Source organism: Protopterus annectens, chromosome 13.part0 (assembly GCF_019279795.1).
Source record: "Protopterus annectens isolate FY-2018-M chromosome 13.part0, PAN1.0, whole genome shotgun sequence".
Lineage (NCBI taxonomy): Eukaryota > Metazoa > Chordata > Ceratodontiformes > Protopteridae > Protopterus > Protopterus annectens.
In genome coordinates this window covers 712,871,790-712,895,553 of record NC_056747.1, presented here as the reverse complement: position 1 = coordinate 712,895,553, position 23,764 = coordinate 712,871,790, and the positions used below count along the sequence as shown (strand labels likewise).

The window sequence follows — 23,764 nt, the reverse complement described above, 5'->3', positions numbered from 1 at the left end:
CTGCCCCAGTTTTGTCAGAATCAACTCCTTCTGCTGGTAAGATTACATCTTTACTATTAAAGGTCAAGATTGCTTTCTCATAGTCAGGTTTAGAGCATACACACAATGTGCCCTTTCAATTAACAATTCCTGTTGTAGAATTCCAGTTCAGTTGCTTATTTGTGCTTTCATAAAATTAATACAATCTGTTCCTTACAGCTTTTCTGGTACTGCAGAAAATCTCAGGATTTCCCTACATGTTCAGTCCTCTATTATTTTTTGAGACATATTTTCTTATGCAGTCTCATATTCAGCCAATTTTTTCATTTCAGCATCTGAATTTTGCAGTTTTATCACCTTATCTGAATAGCTGTTTAATGCTTCTTTCATTTTTTACAGGCTTTTATTGTTTGAGTTGGTATACTCCAACGGCGTTTCATTTATTTTAATCAGGCCTGTGTGCAGGTGCCTTATACTTTCCAATAGGTTACTGGAAGTCATGTCTGGAGCTTGCACTACTTTTTGCTGAGCAGCTGCAGTACTTTTTCCCGTCAGTGTTTGTCACCTTTTGTAACTGATTTTCCTTCAGGTCTTCTGTATTTCTTTTTTTTCTGGTATCCAGGCAGTGCACTTACTAGCCAGTTACTGAAATTTACCCAGAAATCTAGGTCTTCTGGCCTTCTTTGCTAAGTTTCTGTTTTCACACTGGGAGAGCTAGAATTAAGCTGTTACTCAGTCTGCAGCCATCTTGGAAGTCTCTTAATCTACTGATTTTTGTCACCATTTTAACTTGCACTTTTATAAGGCTGTACTTCAGTATGTTGAAAAGTAAATTCTTTTTCAGAATATAAATTTGTTATCATTTTGAATGCTGTTTCCCCCTTTTCCTTATTTCTGCAACATTATAATTACTTATATATAGAGCATAGGGGAACCAACATAATACCCAGGTCAGAATTTGGTAGAAATGGATCAAAAAAGGACCCAAAGTACGATTGGGTTTTGCAGTTGTTTGCATTTATTTTGTCAGCATCTTAACATGTGCGTACACACACATACACACATACATACATACATACATACACACACACACACACACACACACACACACACACACACACACACACACACACACGTATGTATTAAGTATGTGTAAACCCTACTCGGAATTCCCATTGTTCCATGCATTTTGTCAATGTTTTTGGTTTTGTCGAATCAAGAGTTGGCTGTATGTTTCATCGTTACCTGCTTTGTGTTAGTATGACACTGGAGAACAGTGAGGTTAAGGAAGTTTCTCCTTTTCCTCACTGTTTTGTGACCTTATACGTAGTATATTTAAAATTGAGGTATTGTCGAGGATAACATCCCTCCATATCTAGGGTACAAGGCAGCTTACCCCACTGCAAATACCCTATTTTTTTGCTTTTTATATGTGTTTAATAGGCTAAGGACCGCAAGAGCCTTTTTAAGCCTAGCCATGCATCCCAAATAGCTGACACATTTTGATACCCTTGATAAGTGTAAGCAGGGGCTTGGGAGATGAAACATTTACAAGCTAGGGCCTGGGAGATGAACCATTTAGAGACATAGGTGCCAAACCAGGAATTAATTTCTTGTTCCCCATCCAGCTGTCCAGGTTGCACTTGAATTGGGTTAAGGAGGAACTCTGCTTCACATGGATGGGGATAATCTCTTGTATACATACTTGTCTGTCCAGCAGGTCCTATTTATATCACAGGCAAGGTTTAAGTCTTTAGACAGGGTAATTCTGGTGCTGTCTGTTTTGCAGATTTGCAGGAGTCCATCAGAGTGGGATCAGGCAATGCTCTGTATGTCAGGCATAGATCTCCCCTCTCAAAAGCCTGTAGGAGACTGAATACAGTGATAGAGCTTTGAGGCAGTCTGCATAGGACATTTTACTTAAGCCCTATATTCTTTTAGTGAGGAACCTCTGTGAACATTCAGTTGTTGGATATGCCCGGTTAGGTACATACCAGTGGGGGCATTGTACTCAATGATAGGTCTAATGAATGCAGAATACAGTGGAACAATGACTTCCTTGGACTTGGAGTACTATACCTTTGTTTATAAGTTGCACAACATAGGATTTCCTCACTACTCTAGACACATGATGGTCAAATGCTAGATTACTATCTATGTGTGTCCCTAAGTCCCTGACTACTGGGTCACCTCTAAGGGGTGTTTTGTCAATATGATAGTTACCAGGGGTGGATGACTTCCTGAAGGATACTATTATGCTTTTCTTGGCATTTAGTTTTAGTCCATGGGTCTGACACCAGTTTTGTCTGTCTCAGCCCCACCTGGATAACATTTGTGTCAGTGTGGGATTCAGTGACAGCTCCAAATTTGCAGTCATCTGCATATTTAGTCAGCCAGAGACTACTGACATTGGCCTTCACTTCAGAGAAGTAAATGCCAAAATGGAGCTGTCCAAGGACTCGTCCCTGAGGAACTCCACTTGTGACTAGCCTCTTTGTAGAGATGGACTCGCCAATTCTAACTTCTTAGGTCCTGTCTGTGAGCCAGTTGACTATCCACTGGGTGACATACAAGTTTCTACCTAACCTTGTGATTTTTGTCAACAATGCTTGTATGGGGTATTGTGTCAAATGCCTTGGCCAGGTCAAGGTAGGCAGTGTGAACCAGTTTGCCCTCATCCGTTGTAGTGGTGACCTTCTCAAAGAAGTCCACCAGGTTGAGTAGGCATGATCTGCCCTTGCGAAACCAACCTGGGTTGGGTCCAGTGTCTGGAGGTTTACTTTATCACTATTGATCGTTTCCATGATAATTCTGTCCTTGACTTTACATATAAGACTAGAGAGACTTATGGGTCTGTAGTTTTCAGGGTCTATAGATGGCCCACCTTTGTGCAGAGGGATGACTGATGTTCTTCGTGTTTCACTGTTGCAGTCATCACATGTGGGTTATCTGCTTGCAGTAGCCCTCAGTCAGCCTGATTATCAAAGTATTGGATCCTGCGTCGGTTGCTGTCTCATCTTCCATGACGTCAGGTAGTCAGGGGTATAAAACATGCAGCCAACACCATTACATCAATCTTTCTTGCCGTGCGGTGCCCAAAGCAGAAGCAGTTAGCTAGTGCCGGTCGGCCGACTCCTGTAATTTTAATTTTCAAGTTTCAGAACTGAAGTCTTCAACTAAAGCTAAGTACCCCGTTGGGGAAACTTTTTCTTGCTCTAAACCGATGTCCGTAAAAGTCAGTAATTGTATTTCTTGTGGAAAGCAAATACCTCATAAAGATTTTCATTCGTACTGTATTTCTTGCCTAGGTCCTGACCACGACGTACCTCACTGTCAGTTTTGTGCCTTATTTAAACAACAAACTATTTGTCGTCAATATATTTACGCTTCTAAATATTTTGGTACTCAGTTCAATTATCCAGATATGTCTTCGGTAAGCCACCTGACTACCGACATTCCAAAAAAATGCAAAGATAAAGACAGACAGGCCGCCTAGGTCCAAAGCTACCGACGACTCTTCTCCTAAGCCAGTCACCAGTTCGCCGGTACTCAGTGCGGTGCTTTCACAGCCCCTAATACCCGTTACTTCAGATTCACAGGCCTCTACTGAGATCAATTCGGTGTCCGGTATGCCGCGAGATGCTTCAACTGTGGAACCTGCGGTTGTTTCTACCTTGGATGGGTCCGGAGTCGATGTGCAGGCACCGGCTTCTTAGGGTGTATTTAGGCCTACTGACTTGCATATTAAACCAACGCCATCTTCTTCAAGGCCTAAAACTCGAACCATGCCTAGAAAACCGACGGCCAGACTGCATGGTCAGGCCTCTATGACTAAAAAACAAATGACAAGAATGGCTGAAGACCTTATTACTTTAATCAGGGGAAGCCAACCTTCCCCCTCTAAGAAACCTAGGACTGAATTTGATTGTGATTCTTCTGACCAGGATTCTGAAATTTCTGTTTCCTCTGGTGACCAGGATTTGCCCTTATCTTCCTATGAGAATTCTGATGCAGTGGACTCTATTCCCTTTACACCCCCCCCCCCCAGAGGATTTCTCTTTTGGTAAAACCTTGCATACTCTTAAGGAACATTTTCGTTGGGAAAGCCAGGATTACTCTGATTCTAAAAAGAGGCTTAGGGATTTCTTACTCCTGCCCCAACACAGGCCTTTAGCTATCCCTCCTGTACTAGACATTGTTGATGCCTTTTCGGAATCTAGCTTGACCCCTGACTCTCTACCTCCTGCTCCCAGAAAACCTGATAGATATTACAGGGTTCCTGACTCTCACAAGTTCCTTTTTAAAAATCCTACTGCAGATCCTGAGACCATTTCATAGGACCCAATGGCATTAAGGCTACTATTGCCAAAAATCCTACCCCCTCTGATAGGGATTGCCCTGGCACTGGATAGATGGGATAAGAAGGTATACACGTTTGCAACCTTGGCCATTAGGGCCTTAAACTGCCAGTTTCATATGTTAAAGTATCAGCAGCATCTTACTGGATTGCTTAAACAGAAAATTATGTTGATTCCTGACTGTGCTGAAAATAAGGATTTAATGCATTTTGCTGAACAGGTCGGAAAACATACTTTGCAATGTGGTTTTGATTCACTAGAGGCATCTTGCAGGGCTGCTTTCACTGGGTCTGTACTTAGAAGGCATGCTTGGCTTAAGGAGCAGTCTTTGCCAGATTATGTTAAAGCTAAATTGCTGGATGCTCCCTTAAATCAGGACCGCCTGTTTGGCAACAAAACAGAAGAAGTTCTTAAAAAGATGGAGGAAAAGCTAAATCTATGCAAACTGTTAAAGATTTCGTACAAGTACAGCCTCCAAGATTTAGTAGGCATTGGCCCTCAAAAAATTGGTCCTTTCCTGCATCTTCCAGGCCTTCTCAGTCCAAACCCAGAACAAGCAGAACACCCAGGCTTCAGTCCCAGGGTACGCACAGGACTAAGCAGTGGGGGGCTCCCACTTCCAAATCAAGGAGTAGTAAGCTGTCTCAATGACTTAACTTTAAAACTTCCAAGCACTTCTCAACTGACTGCTCCTTTAGCAAAAAAACTGGGAACTCATTACCCAGGACAAATGGGTTTTAAATATAGTTTCCCAAGGATACAGATTTCACTTCCACATGTTACCAACCCCAGATGATTGGCCAGATCTACCCCCAAATCAGTGGGCAGAGGCTCAAAAGCAAGTACTCACTCTCTTAAGCTTAAAGGCTATTCAAACCACACCAGAAGAGGAAAAGGGACAAGGTTTCTACTCAAGACTTTTCCTGGTAACCAGAAAAGACAATCCTGGACCTTTCTCTCCTAAACACCTTTTTGGTGATTCCAAAATTCAAGATGCTATCTCTTCACCAGTTGCTTCCTATGCTAGGCAAGGATGCCTGGTTGGCAACACTGGATTTAAAGGAAGCCTACCTGCACATTCCAATCAGGGAATCTTGCAGAAGATACCTATGCTTCAATGCAGGCTGCATGCACTATCAGTTCTCTGCACTGCCCTTTGGCTTATCTACTGCGCCCAGGGTATTCACAAAGTGCCTAGTTTCAGTCATTGCATTTTGTAGGCAAAGAAATATTCAGATATACCCATACCTGGACGATTGTCTAATTCAGGCAGAAAGCCAGGACATACTTTTGAATCATCTGGCATTTGTACAAAAGGTGCTAACTTGTCTGGGGTACACCATAAATGAAAATAAATTAAATCTTGTACCCTGTCAATAAATTATGTTCCTGGGAGCAAGCTTGAACACAACTTCCCAGATGGCTTTCCTCACGCCAGCGAAACAAATTAATTTGGCAACTTAATGTAAACTAATGGCCACAAAAACCCTGCTATCTGCAAGGCAAATACTGCAAGCCTTGGGGTTCATGGTCTTGTGCATTCTACTAATTCCATATACAATACTGCATATAAGGGAACTACAATGGTATCTAAAAAGCCTATGGTGTCAACATTCTCAGAATCTAGAAGCAATGATTCCTATCATACCTTGCCTACAGTTAGCATTCCTTTGGTGAGCAGAGGCCTGCCACCAAAACAAGGGACTACCATTCATTCTACCCCCTGCCACCCAAACCCTAACAACAGATGCATCAGACTATGCATGGGGGGCTCACCTGGCAGGGAAGTGCATTCAGGGCAAATGGAACCCAAGTCAAATGCACCTGCATATCAATCAAAAAGAAATGTTAGCTGTGCAGAATGCTCTGACAGCCCTCGAGGACCATATTTTTCCATGACAGTTAATGGTAAAGATGGACAACACCACTGTTATGTGGTGCATAAACAAGCAGGGGGTACCCATTCATACCTACTCTGCAGACTAGCTATGGCTCTGTGGAACACAGCCTTGAGCTACCAAGTGCATCTACAGGCTCAATTCCTGCCAGAAAAACTAAATACACTGGCAGACGAACTAAGCAGAAATCTCATGGACCCACACAAGTGGAAACTGGAACCAAAGACTTTCAACATGTTGATAAACAAATGGGGGAGCCCAGATATAGACCTGTTTGCCTCCCCCCAGAACTACCAGTTGGACAAATTCTGCACAAGGACTCCCCACAAACAAGCTTGGAAAGTGGATGCTCTGTCCTTGAGCTGGAAAAAATCTGTCAGTTTATGCCTTTCTTCCTCTGCCTCTCCTCTCCAAAGTACTACTAAATATCAAACAGGACAAACCAAAGACGATACTGATTGCACCAGACTGGCCACACCAACACTGGTGTACCCCCCTTGCGTAGTATGTCACTGCTGGCCCCATGGCACCTGCCTCAGACCCCTACCCTGCTGTCACAGCAGGAGAGACAGATTCTGCACCCTCAGCTTCAAACCCTGAACCTGGAAGCCTGGCTAATTACCTAATCTCTCCGTTACCATCCCTCAGTAAGCAAGTGTTGGATGTCATTTTGGAGGCAAGGAGGCCTAGTACTAGAAAATCTTATGCTGAAAAATGGAAAAGATTCTTTGCCTGGAACCAAACTCAAGGGATGGGCATAGCAGTGCCCAATTTACCTCAGATTCTTCAATACTTAACTGAAATGCTTCACAAGGGCCTTTCTTTTTCCTCCATCAAAATTCATGCCTCAGCCATTTCAACTCATTACAACACAGAACCACCCCTCTTCTCTCATCCACTGCTCAAGCAGTTCCTCAGAGGGGCCAAAAACTTAAGACCACCCAGGAGAGCCCCAGCTCCAGCCTAGGACCTTAACTTTGTATTGGAAAAAACACACTCTCCCTCCTTTTGAGCCATCTGCAAGTGCAGAGTTAAAATTCCTTTTTTGGAAAACAGCCTTCCTTTTAGCAATCACTTCAGCAAGAAGGGTATCTGAATTACAGGCCCTTATGGCAGTGGAGCCTTTCATCATCTTTCATGCGGACAGGGTGCCCCTCAGGACCAATCCCTCCTAAATGCCCAAGGTGGTATCCAGTGTGGCTCTTAATCAGTCCATTCATTTGCCAACCTTCTTTTCTAATCTACAGAACAAACGGGAACAGATACTGCACTCCTTAGATGTGCATAGACAACTTAGATTTTACTTGGACAGGACTAAACCTCAAAGGAAATCTGAATAACTTCTGGTGGCATTTGCTGCAGGGGCAGAGGGGAAGGCTATTTCAATGCAGAACATTTATAAATGGATAGACCATTGCATTAATTTCTGCTATGAGCACTATGGAAAACCTATCCCACAGGGGATTAGACCACATTCAACCAGGGCTGCATTTACCTCTACAGCCTTTCTCAGAGGTGTCCCTATCAGGGACATCCTAGAAGCTGCTACCTGGAGTTCTGTACATACTTTCACCAAGCATTGCCATTTGCCAATTTTCTCTAAATCCAGAGCTGGTTTTGCCACTGCAGTCTTGCTGGGCCTTATAGCTGGTCCTAATGCTATTGGTCCTCCTCCCATCCTTAGCTTTGGGAATCTACCCAAATGTGATGACTGCAACAATGAAACACGAAGAACATAGTGCAGTTGTGTACACTTACCATAAATGTAGAAGTTCGAGTGTATTCACTGTTGCAGTCCTGGTTACCCTCCCTCCAGCCCCCTGACCTCCTTTGGCTGTACTTCTATTCTCCTTTGCTATGCTTAAAAGCTTTTTGGTGTATTTGCTTTTTTTTGGAGGTATAACCTTGTGTGTGTGTATATATATATATATATATATATATATATATATATATATATATTTAATTGCTTCCCATTAGGGGGGCACCTGACATCTGGGGTAGGAAAAACTGATGTAATGGCATTGGCTGCATGCTTTATACCCCTGACTACCTGACGTCATGGAAGATGAGACAGCAGCCGACGCAGGACCCAAGACTTTGATAATCAAGCAGACTGAGGGCTACTGCAAGCAGATAACCCAAATGTGATGACTGCAACAGTGAATACACTCGAACATCTACATTTATGGTAAGTGTACACAACTGTACTTTGCTGTTCTCTGTCCATGCGTCACAAAGCCTGTTTGGAGGCTATAGTTATTCCAAATTCAGTAGATTACTCAGTTGATTTTTGCCCAGTGGTGTCAGCTCATTATATACTGGATTTATTTTTGCTACCCCAAAATAATGCATTATCTACTTAATGTAAAAATGACTTTTGTAGGTAAGATTGTAAAGGGATATAATTTTGAAAGTTTTTGTGCAGTCCATAGCTGGGCATCAGCTGCATCCAGTGTTTCCTCTTGTCCAAACTGTTGGAAGTGAATAGAATAAGTGGTAATTAATCCCAAAGTGAAGCAACATTGCTCAGAAAAAAGATTTGAGTCTAGCATGATACCACTAAGCAGTAGTCAAACCTCACTGTAGAATTATAAAAATGATTTTACCATTGCAAGCGTACAGTAATTCATTATCAGTCTTTTCTTGTGAAACTTCATTTTTTTCACACAGTCACTGCAATTTCCAGTTTTATACATATTTTTCTCTACTACCTAAGAACAAATACAATCCTCCTGTCTCTGTTAGGACTTAACAATACAGTTTCACAGTGCAACTTTTTATTACATACAAGTTTTACACAACAGAAATTGTAAGTATATTACCATTTGAAATAAGAAGTAGGAAAGAAAAAGTACAGGCATCTCTTTTTTTAGTCAGTTCCCCTGATCTGGCATCACGATTTTCCCACTTTACAAAAAAAAAAAAAAAAAAACAAACCTCAAGCAGGTCTTATATGCAACTTGAAGATAAGGGTGCACTGTTTTGGTACACTGTCCAATTCCCTTTCTATACAGATCATCTGCACTGGTATTAACAGGACCACTCCTGTGCTGGATAATCATGGTTTAGGACTGCAAGTCTAAAATTCATTTAACTAAATTTCCATTTTGCCCACTTGCCCTGTGGTAGCCACTTTAAAGCTTTATCATAGGTTCATACTAGGCTAAATGTCCTAGGGCATTTATAAGCCTAGCCAGAGTGTGTTTGGCTTTCACCACCCATTTTAAATTAATTTTGCTATGCCCTTTTTCGAGGTTAGTATACTGTGCCTCTGTCTAACAGTGACACAGAAAAACCTACGATCTCCCATCCACTCATCAAGATTCCTCTTGAAGAGAGTCAATCATCTATGACAGTGGCAGTTTTTTTCCCATCCAGGTTGGGCTGCAGCTTTTCCAGTACCCAGACTGTCTTTCTTTGTGGCAGCATATGATTCCACCCTGGACTGAAGTCTGTGGCTCAAGTGCATGATCGGGTGCTCTTATCCCTCTGAGGAAACTTAAGCACATCTCCCACCCAGTAGTTGGAAGTATCTTCCTTACGCAATGACTTTTGACTGTAGCTAGGGCTGGCTACCAGTAGAGATCTTCTGTACATTGCCTCTAAGCATTTGAAATGTCTGCTCACAGACTGGAGTCCAGAAAATCTCATCTGACCAAAGTATAAGATTTCTCTGCCGTAACCAACTGCCACTTGTTGGCCTTAGTAGTCATCAATGCCCTTGGTAGTCTATCCACTACTACCCTGATATGTTGAACAAATTCTGCCTATGTCCTACAGCAATGTCATTCAAATGTGCAAGGACATAATCTCCTACTCCTGCTAGGATGTGATCTTGGTGGTCCCTTCTTCCTTCTAAAGGACAAAGTAAGTCACAAATGCTTATCTCTCCCTGGTTGCAGAAGTCAGAGATACCTGTCACTAACCCTTGGTCAAATTAAGTATGGTTAAGTACTCAGGCCCACCCAGCTGCTGTAAGGCATCATCTGTCATAAGTATGGAGTAAGCATCTTGACTCTGTGTGACCTTTCAGTTTACTGTAGTCCACACATTACCTGACACTACCATCTTTATTTGCTTCCAGCACTACTGCTGAGGCCCAGGAATTGTTGGACACTGATATCCCCCATTTCCAACATGGCCTGCAGTTCCTTTCTTAGGGGTTGCCTAATTCTTTCAGACATCATGGAAGGGTCTTATTTGGCAGGCCGCTGGGGTCCTGTGTGCAAGTAGTGTACCACCAGATGGGCACACCATGCTACATCAGTAAATATAACCTCAAATTCTTGTAGCAATGCTTAGATATCCTGAGCCCATGTAAGAGACCGTTACTTAGATAGGGCTGCCTCATCCACTAAGGTATAAGACCAAGTCTTGCATAGAAGTCAGCATCAGTCATTCACTACCATATTTTTATTTTGGTTTCTCCAGTTTTCCAGTTTTGGTTTCTGTGAGTTGCTGCTCAATTTCAAATCATGTGCACTGAAGATAGGGTTTGTTCCTCTATGTCTTGTAGCTGACACATTTATTTATTTTAACATTAAAATGACATGCAACAGTATCAGTGGAAATGTATTTAGTTATTTAATTTCAGTGAATAACAGAATTCAGCAGGTAATACAATAATGTTTTTCAATATTATGGGCAGAAAAGTTAAGTAAGGTAGTAAATGGGGTATCAATTCATACCCCATTTAAAAGCATTTATCAACAAAGATTGACCTCTGCTATTTATTAGTTTATTGAAAATATTTGTAGTATAATTTATTTAAACCATTAAATTACTTTACTTATCATAATTAATATTAGCTTACAGATTTCCTTCATAAAATCTTTCCATTGGAGTAGAATAAAGCAAGGCTGTCTCTTACACAACTGCTATTTAAATTGCTGTGTTTAGAATGGTTTTCCAAAACACAGTGTGATCAAATGCAGTTTCAGTGGACAGCCACATTAATTAAAATTTATTTGAAATTATTTTTGGTATTTTCAGGCTGTAAGCACCTCATGCAGGAAGGCAATTCCCTGCTTCTGTTCTAATTGACTCTAGATTGAGTGCTGTAGATCCATTTGAAGGAAGCAGCATTGTCCATAAAATGGTCCAAAAACACTGATTTGCACAAAACACGATAAAAATATCTCATGCCTCAGTTTATCTGCTTTAACTGTTATCAACATGTAGTACATCATAAATGGAAAAAAAACAACATAATCTGCTGTTGTCATTTCCGTTCATTCCTCTTCACTTGGGTTTGTATCGGACCCTCTGATCTGACTCAGCCGATTTTTACAGCTTGTGGAATACTGAAATATTTCAAGCTCCTTTCCCACCGATAATGCATTAGTCCTCCACCATACCTCAGAATTCATTTGCCGCCTTTGTGTACGGATGTGGTTGTAGTTACCTCTTGAGCTTTGCTGTAGTTGTGAGTAGAAAAGCAGATTTAATATAGGCTGGCACTAGGCTATCGGCCCTAACGTCTATACAAGCCTAGCCATAACAATTCCCTGGCTATTTCTTCTCACAGTATTTACTTCCCTGGACCCATGTCTAGTAGGGTGACTGATGTGATCCCTGTGGTGAATTTCCGGTCTCCCATCCAATCATCAAGGCTCCTTTTGAATAGGGCCAAAGAGGTGCTCTGCTTGACATGTATGGGTAGTCTATTCCAGAGTCTGGGGAGTCTCTGGGTCAGGAACGTATCCCTCCAGCATGTTTTGTTCATTGTGATGACAAGGTTTAGATCCCTGGAGTATGCATCTCTGAGGGATTGGGATTTCTTTAAGTGTAGCGTGTCCAACAGCACTGGGTTTGACATGGCCTTGTATGTTAAGCAGAGATCGCCTCCGAGTAGACGATATGCGACAGAGTATAGGTGGAGTTTTTTTAGATGGTCAGCATAGGGCATCTGCTTTAGGCTTGTGATTCTTTTAGTGAGGTATTTCTGCGGCCTTTCCAGCTGTTGCAGATGTCTTGAGAGGTACATACCAAATGGGGCGTTGTATTCTATAATGGGTCTAATGAGGGATGAGTACAGTGGGACAGTGACCTCCTTTTTTCTGGATGAAAAGCCCTTAGTGATGAGATGTGCCACATAGAAGGATTTCCTGACTGTTGTGGCGATGTGGTTATCGAAGGTGAGACCACTGTCCACCTGTGTCCCTAAGTCTCATCACACTTTCGGTGTTTAGAGTACTGCCATTTATATATTTTTTCTTTTGTCTTTGTTCTATAATAGCCTTTGATGACCCTTTCTGCACTTTTTAGAGTAATTGTTTTTACCATTGTTGATATTTTCTTGTCTTTCTTTCCTGTATACCCTCGCCGTAGTCTCATTTACCATCATTGGTAATTTTTCCCCTTTATCTTTTCCTTATTTCAAAAAAAAAAAAAAAACTTGCCCTTTCTCTCAGAGTGTGGTTTTTGAAAAATATATATGTATGTATGTATGTATATATATATATATATATATATATATATATATATATATATATATTTATTTGGAATGGCTGAAAAAACATCAGGTTTTAAAAAATGCAAGGCTTGTGGCCACAAGATACCATTATCAGATTCACTACGGTGTAGGGCTGGCTCATTTGAATGTGTCCTGTGATATATGTAAGACTTTTAATCCAAGTGCCTTGATAGATCGGAAATATAACCTTATTTTGAAAGGTTTACTTCCTTCCACTTCTTCTCAGACAGTACCTGGGGTTCAAACCCCCAAGAAACTAGAGAAAAAAGAGGTAAAGAAGCATCCTTCAGACCATTCCAGATCATCTGCTCCGAGCTCAGCTACTGAGAACCACCTCAAAAATTACCTAAACTATTCGATCCAAATTCATCATACCCAGAGGTGAAACACTCGTATCCTGCAGCTTTTGAAACTAAATCCACGTCATCAGATCAACCCACTCAGATCTGAAGAAGCTTCCTCGGACCCAATATGATTCGTGTGGGTTCTGTCCCCTTCAGTCTCCCATCCCTGTTCCTGGAGAGACACCACCCCTCCAGGAGCTCATCCATTGCATAATCTTCTCAATCTTCCAGAGGTTTGACTGAAGCAGATGTGGATAGGATGATGAGGAAATGTCTCTCGATGCAAATACAAATGGAGGTTCTCCTGGCTCCTACCCATTGGGTCCAGAGACCTTCATATGTACTACTTCACCAGTTTTGTCTCCTCCTCTGATCTGACCTTCAATTTCAAAGCAGTTGGAACCAAGAATTCAATATCTGTCCGTACTGGATCCAAAGTTTGTCTTATCTTCTACTTTGGTACCATCCCTGAGTGGACTGGTTCTGAGTGTGTCTGAGCTGAATGAGACTCTGAGCCATATCGTTGGCACTGGATCCTGGGTGTTAGACTCAAGTCTGAGATTGTCTGAGCCATCTCTGCCCTTTGGGGCCTTGACCCTCTGCAGCTTGGCTGAGATCCCTGCTTCGAGCAGTTTGCGTTCAGGTCAGAAGGAGTCAACGGTTTGGAAGCATGTCTTCTCAGAGCCGTTGGCTTCTTCCTCTCTGGGGTATTCTGCCTTCTAGGTAGTGGAGGAGTTTTCTCTGCTCCAAGAAAAGGAAGCATCTACCTTCCTCGGCTTCCACTTCCCAGACCCACTTGTCTTTACATCAAGATCCTCAACATCCTACTCCATAAGGACAGCCAGCTCAAAGTCTCCAGGATACCCCTCAGGATATATTGATTTGTTATGATATTTCTGTGGAACACTCCACCGAAAAAGTCCCTAGGAAGAGAAAGTGTAAAAGGTGGCATTTAGAATCCCCTCAAGAGTCTGTCACAGAAGATACTGATTTCAGTGAGGGGAAAGGGTCCCCAAGATCACCACCTGATGATGTCTCCATTGGAGACATCCTAAAGATTTTAAATCAGAGAGGTGGTTGGTTTGTCGACGACCCTTCCCAAGAGGAATTGGTATTCCTGGAAGCCTTTGGATCTGGCCCATCTGTCTCTTGGGTGACTCGTCCCACAGACAAGATCATTGATTTGATCTCACAGCAGGCATGGGAGCTACCTGATTCAGTTGAGGTGATTCCCCAAAAGACTGGGTAAGGAGTTTTGGAGTAAGGGAGTACCTGTAGATGCTGTGGTCATAGTGGCAGCCACAAAGAAGGAATTTGTGGAACAGTTTCCTCTGTTCATCCTCCTAACAGGGAGTCTAGGGCGATGGACATATTTGGGAAGCATGTGTATGCTTCAGCGACCTTTGCAGTTCGATCGCTGAACTGTTTGCCACACTTTACTAACTTCAGAGGGATTTGATTAAAAAACACACTAAATCCCTCTCAGGGACCATTACTTCTGAGGCAGAAAGTTCTTTTGCCTCACAGCTGACTACGTACAGTCCATTTCGTATTCATCCATGAGGCTCATTTCACATACAGTTGAAGGTACGTCAACGGGGTGCTGGGTGCAGGCCTTTCCATTAGGATCCATGCCTGGATGCTCCTGTGTGATTTCTTGGAGCCCTTCAAGTCTTCCTTCATCAATGCTCCTTTTTTTCGGAAGTTCATCATTTGGCCTCAAGGTTAAAGACACACTATCCAGGTGTGAGCAGGATAATAAAACCCTTTCTGCTGTGGGCATACGTTTTTTGACCTCTCAAAGGACCTTTTCCAGGAATCAATGAGATGGTCGAAAAATGTGGTTCAGCAAGTCCCTGGGTCTCTTCCAAGATCCATGTAGAGACAGATCCCCCAGAGGCAGAGGGGGGAACTCTTATGGAAGTCTACAAGGTAGATGCGGCCCACAAAACCTAGGATCTAGAGATAGCTCCTCTGACAGATCCTATTGGTGCTCCTGAAAAGAGGCCTGATTGTCCACCTCTGGAGACATTCAGGGATGGTTTATCCCTGTTGCAGAGAGCCTGGCTACAGATTACAAAAAGATTCATAGGTGCAGAGGATTATTTCCAGATGTTAAATAATTCCTTTTTTCCTTCCTCCCCCTTGTACAGTAAACAAAATTCAAGATGTCCCACCCAATCAGAGAAGAGCATCAGCACTAGAAGTAAAAAATCTGCTACAAAAAAAGAGTCCCAGAGACTTCCCATACTCTGCAACAGGCTACCCATCAATGTCAAGCAAAGTTCTTCATTAGCACTCTTCAAGAAAAATCTTGATGAGTGGATGGGAAATGGGAGATACACCCTAGGGATCACTTCTGTGTCTCTGCTCGACAGTGGCACAGGAAAATAGCTTTCTTGGGTGGCGTAAGCCAGGCAACCTTGTTAGCTGGCTTACGTAGGCCCTTGGACCAGTAGCCTAGTCCCTACCTATGAGTCATGTAAGAAGTTCCCCCAGACCAGAAGGAGTATGAGACTTTATCAAGAGTCTTTTTAGTGCCAAAGAAAACAGGGAACTGGAGACCAATTTTGGATCTCAGCAGTCTGAACAAGTTAGTTCAGCACACAAAGTTCTGAATAGTCGTGGTTCAGTCCACTCTGCCATTTCTAAAACCTGGACAATTAGATCTTTTCAATAGAGCTTCAGGATGCGTACTATCATATCAAAATGAACAGACAGTCCAGAAGATACTTACACTTATGGCTGCCGGACAGTCATTACGAGTTCAAATCTCCGCCCTTTGGTCTCACCACAGCCCACAAGATGTTCACCAAATGTATGGCAGTGGTAGGAACTCACTTGAGAATGCAAGGAATTCCGGGTGTTTCCTTATTTGGACATCTGGCTCATAACTGCTCCGACCAGGCATCAGTTGAATAAAGCATGACATCCAGTTATGCTCTCAACTAGGAATTATTATCAATCACAGCAAATCTCAACTACCACCATCTCAGATATTGCATCTCACAGGGGCTTTGTTCAATGCGTCTTCCTTGACGGTCACTCTCCCTATTCCAAGAGTTCAAATTATATGATTCCAGGTCAAAAAGATTATTTAAAATTCCTCTCTCAGCTTGAATGATCCTTCAAGCATTGGGATTAACGTCTGCTGTGATAGTTCTGGTTACATTAGCAAGATATCACATGAGAATTCTTCTGTGGACACTAGCAACTCAGTGGGCTCTTTTCCACCAGTCTTTATCCACCCAGATCAAGATAACTCAGGCATGCAAAAATTACCTCCTTTGGTGGATTTAGTACAATCAAGTTTTTCAAGATCACCCCATCACTATTCCTCAGCCCAAGGCCATACAGACCACAGATGCAGTGGTGGGGCACTTCTTGGGAAAGATGGTCCAAGGCAGTTGGTCTCCCAAGGAGGTCAGTATACATGTCAGTGTCCCAGAAATGAGAGCTGTCCTCCTGGGATTACAGGCCTTCCAAGATGCTCTCCTCTCTGGGACCATTGCACTTCAGACGGACAGTATGTCAGTGGTCTGGTACATCAACCAGCAAGGAGGAACCAAGTCTTACCCCCTTTGTTGAGAAGCATTGAGAGTGTGGTGATGGGCGATCCCATCCAATTGATTTCTGATAGCAATGCACATCCAGTGTGATAGCAGACAAGCTGAGCTGGTCCATTCTGATGCCTCACAAGTGGTCTCTCGATATGAAAGTGGCGGAAAAGATTTTCTGTCATTGGAACTAACCTTGCTGTGATCTTTTTGCACCTCCCCTCAACAACAAATGCAAAATATTCTTTGCCCTGATCTCCCCACTGGGGGAGTCACTGAAAGATGTTCTACACGATTGAACCCCTGGTCTCCTCTGTGCCTTTCCCCAGTACCTCTAGTACCAAATTTCTTCAGAAAGCATCACAATTGAAAAGCACAGTCATCCACATTGCCCCTTATTGCCCTTATCAGATTTGGTTTCCTTTTTCTTTGGCCTCATCTCCTTTGCCAGCCTTGGACACTGGATCCAGCTCTGGACTTCCTGTCTCACCCAACAGACTCAGTACACTCGGACATTCTAGGTCTAAAGTTGACCGCATGGTTTCTCCATTTCCACTGATAGCTAGATAGTCCAGGCTTTTCTCTCCTGTCTGTCACATTCTCTTATCTCGCAAAGCTGCCACTAGAAAACTTTACAAAAGCAAATGGGCATGGACTTTTGGGCACAGCAAAAAGATATTGACCCCTTTTATGCACCAATTCCAAATTTTCTGGAGTTCTTTGCTACAATTTTTAAAGAGGGAGCTAGTTCCTCAACTGTTAATGTACAGCTAGCTGCCATTTCTAATTTTCACATAGGAATCAATAATTCATCTTTAGCCTCTTCCAAACTTTGTAAGGCTTTTGTAAGGAGTACCTTTCTTCTCAGATCTCCTTTTAAAGATCCCACTGCCCCATGAGATTTGAGTTTAGTGTTATAATCCTTGATCCAATTTCCCTTTGAGCAATCTCCAAGTGTGAACTAAAATTTTTAACTTGGAAAACTGTCTTTTTAGCTGCCATTTCCTCTGCTAGATGAGTTTCAGAACTTCAAGCCATATTTTACAAGCCTTCTTATCTTATTTTTCTTAAGGATAGAGTATCCTTAAGCACCAACCCATCCTTTCTTCCTAAGGTGGTGTCAGAATCTAATATCAATCAAAGTAACGTCCTTCCAGTCTTCTTTCAAAATTTCTCAAAGGAGAGTACATGTTGCCCCTGTTAGATGTACACAGACAGTTAAGTTTTTTATCTTCATTGGACAAAAGGTTTCAGAAATCAGATCAACTATATGTCTCCTTTTCAGACTTAAAATTGGGCAAACTAGATATCAAAGTGACATTAGCCAAATGCTTAACAGATCGTATTTCCTTTGTTTGCAACAAATTGGTGTTGTCTTTGCCAAAACCTGTAAAAGCTCATTCCACTAGGTCTATGCCAACTTCTTCATTTTTTTTCTATCCAGAGCTTCCTTGAATGATATTTGTGCAACTACAGCTTGGGATAACCCTCAGACCTTTATTGCTCATTACAAATTATATCTGGTGTCTAAGGGAAGAGCAGCTTTCAGCTCAGCTGCTTAGAGTTCTCTCAGGACTAAGGTAGCTGAGTCTCGATGTTTACTTTATCTCTATTGATCATTTCCAAAACTTGGTATTGAATAGCTTTTTAATATATTTGTGTGCTTTATTTGTATTGCAGTTTAACCTGCAATGAGATTCCTTAAATGTAATATTGTGAATATTAGATTAGTGTGGCTGTATTTTATAGCAGGAGTAGAGGTTTAGTGCACTTTAGCTCACAGGTTTGTCACATTCTGTGCTGTTAAAGTAGATGCATTGGCTTGTGTCACATATGATTCTTCCATCAATATACAGTTTTCTTGTTTTGTGGTTTACAGTACCTGCCACTAACCATCTTTTTGTTATAGGTGCTTTAAGGATTTTCAGCTTCAGCGAGCAAACAAGATGAAACCACGGAAGCAACTGGAAGATGTTAGTGTGGTACGGCGTACAGAGATTTACTTTGCTCAAGCAAGGTGGCGGCTTACAGAAGAGGATGGGCAGCTGGGGATCACAGAATTGGAGTTACAGCGTTTCCTATACAGCAAGGTGAGTAGTTTAATATTTGCAGGCTAGAAATATCTGCACTTTGATTTTCTAGAAAGCTTGGGTGAACTGATCTTGGGCTGAACTTGCCCACTTTAGAAAACAGTCTTCTCCAGTCAGACTTGCATGCTTGAGTTGAATGTCTCTTGGAAACCTTTAGACATCCAAATGTTACTCAACTGTTACTTGGCTTTATGTGTATGTGTGTGTTAGATTTACACAGTCATTGCACTGCTCACTTCCTTAGATGTTCTTCATGTTTCACTGTTGCAGTCATTACATTTGGGTTATCCTGCTGGCAGGTTGCCCTCAGTCGGCCTGAATTCCAAAGTCTTGGGTCCTGCGTTGGTTGCTGTCGCCTCTTCCCTGACGTCAGGTCATCAGGGGTATAAAAGATGCAGCTGACGCTATTTTATTTGGTCTTTCTTGCTGCGCAGTGCCTGAAGCAGAAGCAGTTCACAAGTGCCTGTCGGCCGACTCCTGAGATTTCCGTGTTCGAGTTTCAGATCCAAAGTCTTCATTAAAAGCTAAGTACCCCGTTGGGAAAACTTTTTTCTTGCTCCAGACCGATGTCAGAAAAAGTTAATAATTATATTTCTTGTGGGAAGCAAATACCTCATAAAGACTTTCATTCTTACTGTATTCCTTGCCTAGGCCCAGACCATGACATTGCTAGTTGTCGGTTCTGTGCTAGATTTAACCAACGCACTGTTAAGCATCGGTACGATTTTGCATTAAGCTATTTTGGGTGACGATTTAATTATACAATGTCGTTGGATAGCCATCCGACTACTGGAGTTCACAAAAAACACAAAGAAAAGGACAGGCAACCAAGGTCCAAAACCGACGACAAAGCTTCTCCTAAGCAAGTCACCGGTTCTCAGTGAAACGCTTTCGTAGCCCCTGACACCCGCTACTTTAGAGTCACAGGCCGCTACTAACTCCTACGTTGAGTCGGCCAGACCGCAGAAAACTCAAGGTATTGGAGCCTCGGAGACTATTCCCTCAGATGGGTCCAGAGCCGCTGAGCAGGCATCGGCTTCTGAGGGTGTATTCATACCTAAACAATTATGTATTAAACCAACTTCAAAGACTAAGACGCCTTTAAAGACAAAGAAACAAGTTCACCAGTCACAAGGACAGGCCACCATGCTCAAAAAACAAATGCTCAGAATGGCCGAAGACTTAATTACCTTGATCAGGGGTTCCCATCCCCCTCCTGATAAGAGGCCTAGGCAAGAGACAGACTATGAATCTTCAGATCAGGTTTCCATTTCTTCTGATTCCTCTTCGATCAGGAATGTTCTCTTCCCCCCATAAGGAGTCTGATGCTTAGTAATCAATTCCTTCAACTTCTCCTCTTGAGGACTACTCTTTTGGGGAAACCTTTCATACCATGAGGGAGCACTTCCATTGGGAGAGCCAAGATTTTTCAGAATCTAAGAAAAGGCTCAGAGACTTCCTTTTACTAACTCAACACAGGCCTCTAGCTATTCCACCTTTGTTGGACATTGTAGATGATGTGTTCTCTGAGTCTAGTCTGACCCCTGACTCTTTACCTCCAGCTCCTGTTAAAGCTGGACAGATACTACAGGGTCCCTGACTCTCATAAATTCCTTTTCAAAAACCCTTCTGCAGACCCAGAAACTATTTCTCAGGGTCCAAAAGGGGTCAAGGCTTCTACTGCAAAAAAATCCTTCCCCCTCTGACAGGGACTCCAGGGCTCTGGATAGATGGGGGAAAAAAGATTTACACATTTGCTACTTTGGCTATAAGGGCCTTAAATTGCCAGTTTCATATGCTCAAATATCAGCAATATATCATGACACTGCCTAAACAGAAAATTATGGCAAATTCTGAATGTGCAGAAAACAAAGAAATGCAGGATTTATTGCATACAGCTGAACAAGTTGGAAAGCATACTTTGCAATGTGGGTTTAATTCCCTGGAGGACTCCTGCAGGGCCGCTGTTATGGGTTCTGTCATTAGGAGGCATGCTTGGTTAAAGGAACAAAATCTGCCTGACCATGTTAAAGCAAAATTATTAGATGCTCCTTTACAACATGATACCTTTTTTGGTATTAAGGCAGAAGAGGTGTTAAAGAAAATGGAGGACAACTCTAAATCTATGCAAACGGTCAAGGATTTCTTACAGGTACAGCCACCTAGATTTAGCAGACACTGGCCTACAAAGAATTGGTCCTTTCCAGTCTCAGACAGACCTCAAAGGGGCAGATCCAGATGCCCTAGAGGCAGATCACAGCCACAAGGATCCTACAGATCTAAGCAGTGGAGTGCTTCTACCTCCAAAGGTGGAGAGGACAAATCACAATAATACAGGAAACAGTCCCAATGACTTCCCCTGCCTGCGCCAAGCACTTATCTTCTGGCAGCACCCTTAGGGGGAAAACTAGCACTTTTTTCTCAAAATTGGCACATTATAACCCAGGACAAATGTGTTCTAGACATAGTGTCACAAGGCTACCAGTTTCATTTCCATACCCTGCCAAGGGCAAATGGTTGGCCAGACCTGCCAAAAAATGGGCAGAGGCTCAAAAACAAGTTGCAGCTCTCATGGACATAAGGGCTATTCAACAAGTACCACAGCAAGAGCAGGGACAAGGATTTTACTCAAGACTGTTCTTGGTACCCAGAAAGGACAAAGCATGGAGACCAATACTGGAACTATCTATTCTAAACACTTTCCTGAATATACCAAAATTCAAGATGTTAACCTTACAGCAGCTTCTGCCCGTGCTGGGCAGCAAGGCTTGGCTTGTGACTTTAGACCTAAAAGAGAGGCATGGCTGCATGTCCCAATTAGACAATCATGCAGAAGATACCTCAGATTCAAGGCTGGCTCAAAGCATTACCAATTCTCTGCACTGCCCTTTGGCTTATCTACTGCACTCAGGGTCTTCACAAAGTGCCTGGCACCAGTAATTGCTTACTGAGGACAAAGAGGAATACAAATATATCCTTACTTAGACGACTGCCTCATACAAGCAGAGAACAAGGACATTCTACTACACAGCATCTGACGTTTGTGATAAGACTTTTAGCAGGCCTAGGGTACACAGTCATCAAAAAGAAATCAAAACTAGAACCCTCTCAAGAGATAATATTCTTGGGTGCAAGCTTAAATGCAACTGCTCAGATGGCTTATCTCACTCCTGGCAAACAAAGGCAACTGACGACCTATTTCAAGGAAATGGCAACAAAGGCCCAGTTATCTGCAAGAAAATTTCTGCAGGCTTTGGGCTTCATGGCATCCTGCATCTTACTAATTCCATATGCAAGACTGCATATGAGGAAAATTCAGTGGTACCTAAAAAGTGTCTGGACGCAACATTGCCACACCCTGGAAACAATGATTACTCTAATTCCTTGCCTGCAACAGGAATTTCGATGGTGGGCAAAGGCTTGTCACCAAAACAAGGGACAGCCATTCTCACTACCCCCAGCCAGGCAGAGCTTAATGATGGATGCATCAGATTATGCCTGGGGGGCACACATGGCAGGAAGAGGCATTCAGGGCACCTGGTCCACACACCAAAACATCTACATATCAATCAAAAAGAGATGCTAGCTGTTCAAAATGCCCTGACAGCCTTCAAGGACCTACTACATCCGGGACAACTACTGATAAAGACAGACAAAACCATGGTCATGTGGTACATAAACAAGCAGGGGGGGCACTCATTCTTACCCCCCCTGTGCAGACTAGCCTTGGCTTTATGGGACACAGCATTGATTTACCAAGTTCATCTGCAGGCACAATTCCTGCCAGGAAAGGAAAATACTCTGGCAGATGAACTAAGCAGAAACCTCATGGATCCCCACGAGTGGCACCTGGATCCACAAGTCTTCAGCATGATAACAATGAAATGGGGACGCCCAGACATAGATCTATTTGCCTGTCTTCAAAACAATCAACTAAAAAGATTCTGCACAAGGACTTATCACAGACAAGCTTGGAAAGTGGACTCCTTATCTTTCATCTGGACAAACCTATCAGTATATGCCTTTCCTCCACTGCCTCTCCTCCCCAAGGTACTCCTAAAGGTCAGGCAGGAGAAACCAAAAATTATTCTGATTGCCCCAGACTGGCCACACCAATACTGGTATCTGAGCTTCAGAAACTTGTCCCAATGCCCAGTTTGGACCTTACCTCAAATACCTCATCTACTGTCCCAGCAAAACAATCAGGTTCTGTACAGCCAACTCAGGACCCTAAACCTGGCAGCATGGCGGATAATGTAGCCATACAAACCACACCTCTCAGTAAAGCTGTGATGGATGTCATTTTAGAAGCCAGAAGGCCTAGTACTAGAAAATCCTATGCTGGGAAATGGAAGAGATTTTGCGCTTGGAACCAAGCTCAAGGAACTGATACAGCTGTCCCAAATATTCCTCAGATTTTGCAATATTTAACTGAGATGCTGGACAAAGGCCTATCTTTTTCATCAATTAAAATCTATGCCTCTGCCATTTCGGCTCATTACAATACAGAGCCACCACTCTTTTCTCATCCTTTATTAAGGCAGTACTTCAGAGGAGCCAAAAACCTAAGGCCTCTAAGGAGAATGCCAATACCTGCATGGGACCTTAATTATGTCTTAGAAAAACTCACCTTACCTCCTTTTGAACCAGCTGCTACTGCGGACATAAAGTTCTTATTTTGGAAAACAGCTCTGCTCCTAGCAATAACTTCTGCAAGACGAGTTTCAGAGCTACAGGCTCACATGGCTGTGGAACCCTTTATCATTTTATATCCAGACAGGGTCTCTCTGAGAACAAACCCTACATTTATGCCTAAGGTGGTATCCAGTGTTGCCCTTAACCAAACAATTCATTTGCCAACCTTTTATCCAAATCCACAGAACAAGGGGGAGAAAATTCTGCATTCTTTGGACGTACACAGACAACTTAGATTCTACTTGGACAAAACTAAAGTTTTCAGAAAGACAGAGCAATTACTAGTGGCATATGCCACAGCATCACAAGGAAAGGCCATCTCCAAGCAGACTATTTCAAAGTGGATAGGTCACTGCATTCATTTCTGC

The 23,764-nt window shown here is 42.6% G+C and overlaps 1 protein-coding gene across 1 annotated transcript in view; it reads left to right on the top strand.

Annotated features, from left to right (window-relative positions):
* KIAA0100 (KIAA0100 ortholog) overlaps positions 1–23,764 on the top strand; it is a 2,229,983-nt gene that overhangs the window by 1,886,250 nt on the left and 319,969 nt on the right. The window contains exon 32 of the mRNA XM_044054400.1: positions 18,521–18,701. Coding sequence (XP_043910335.1) covers positions 18,521–18,701 — 181 coding nt within the window. The remainder of the gene's footprint in view (positions 1–18,520; positions 18,702–23,764) is intronic.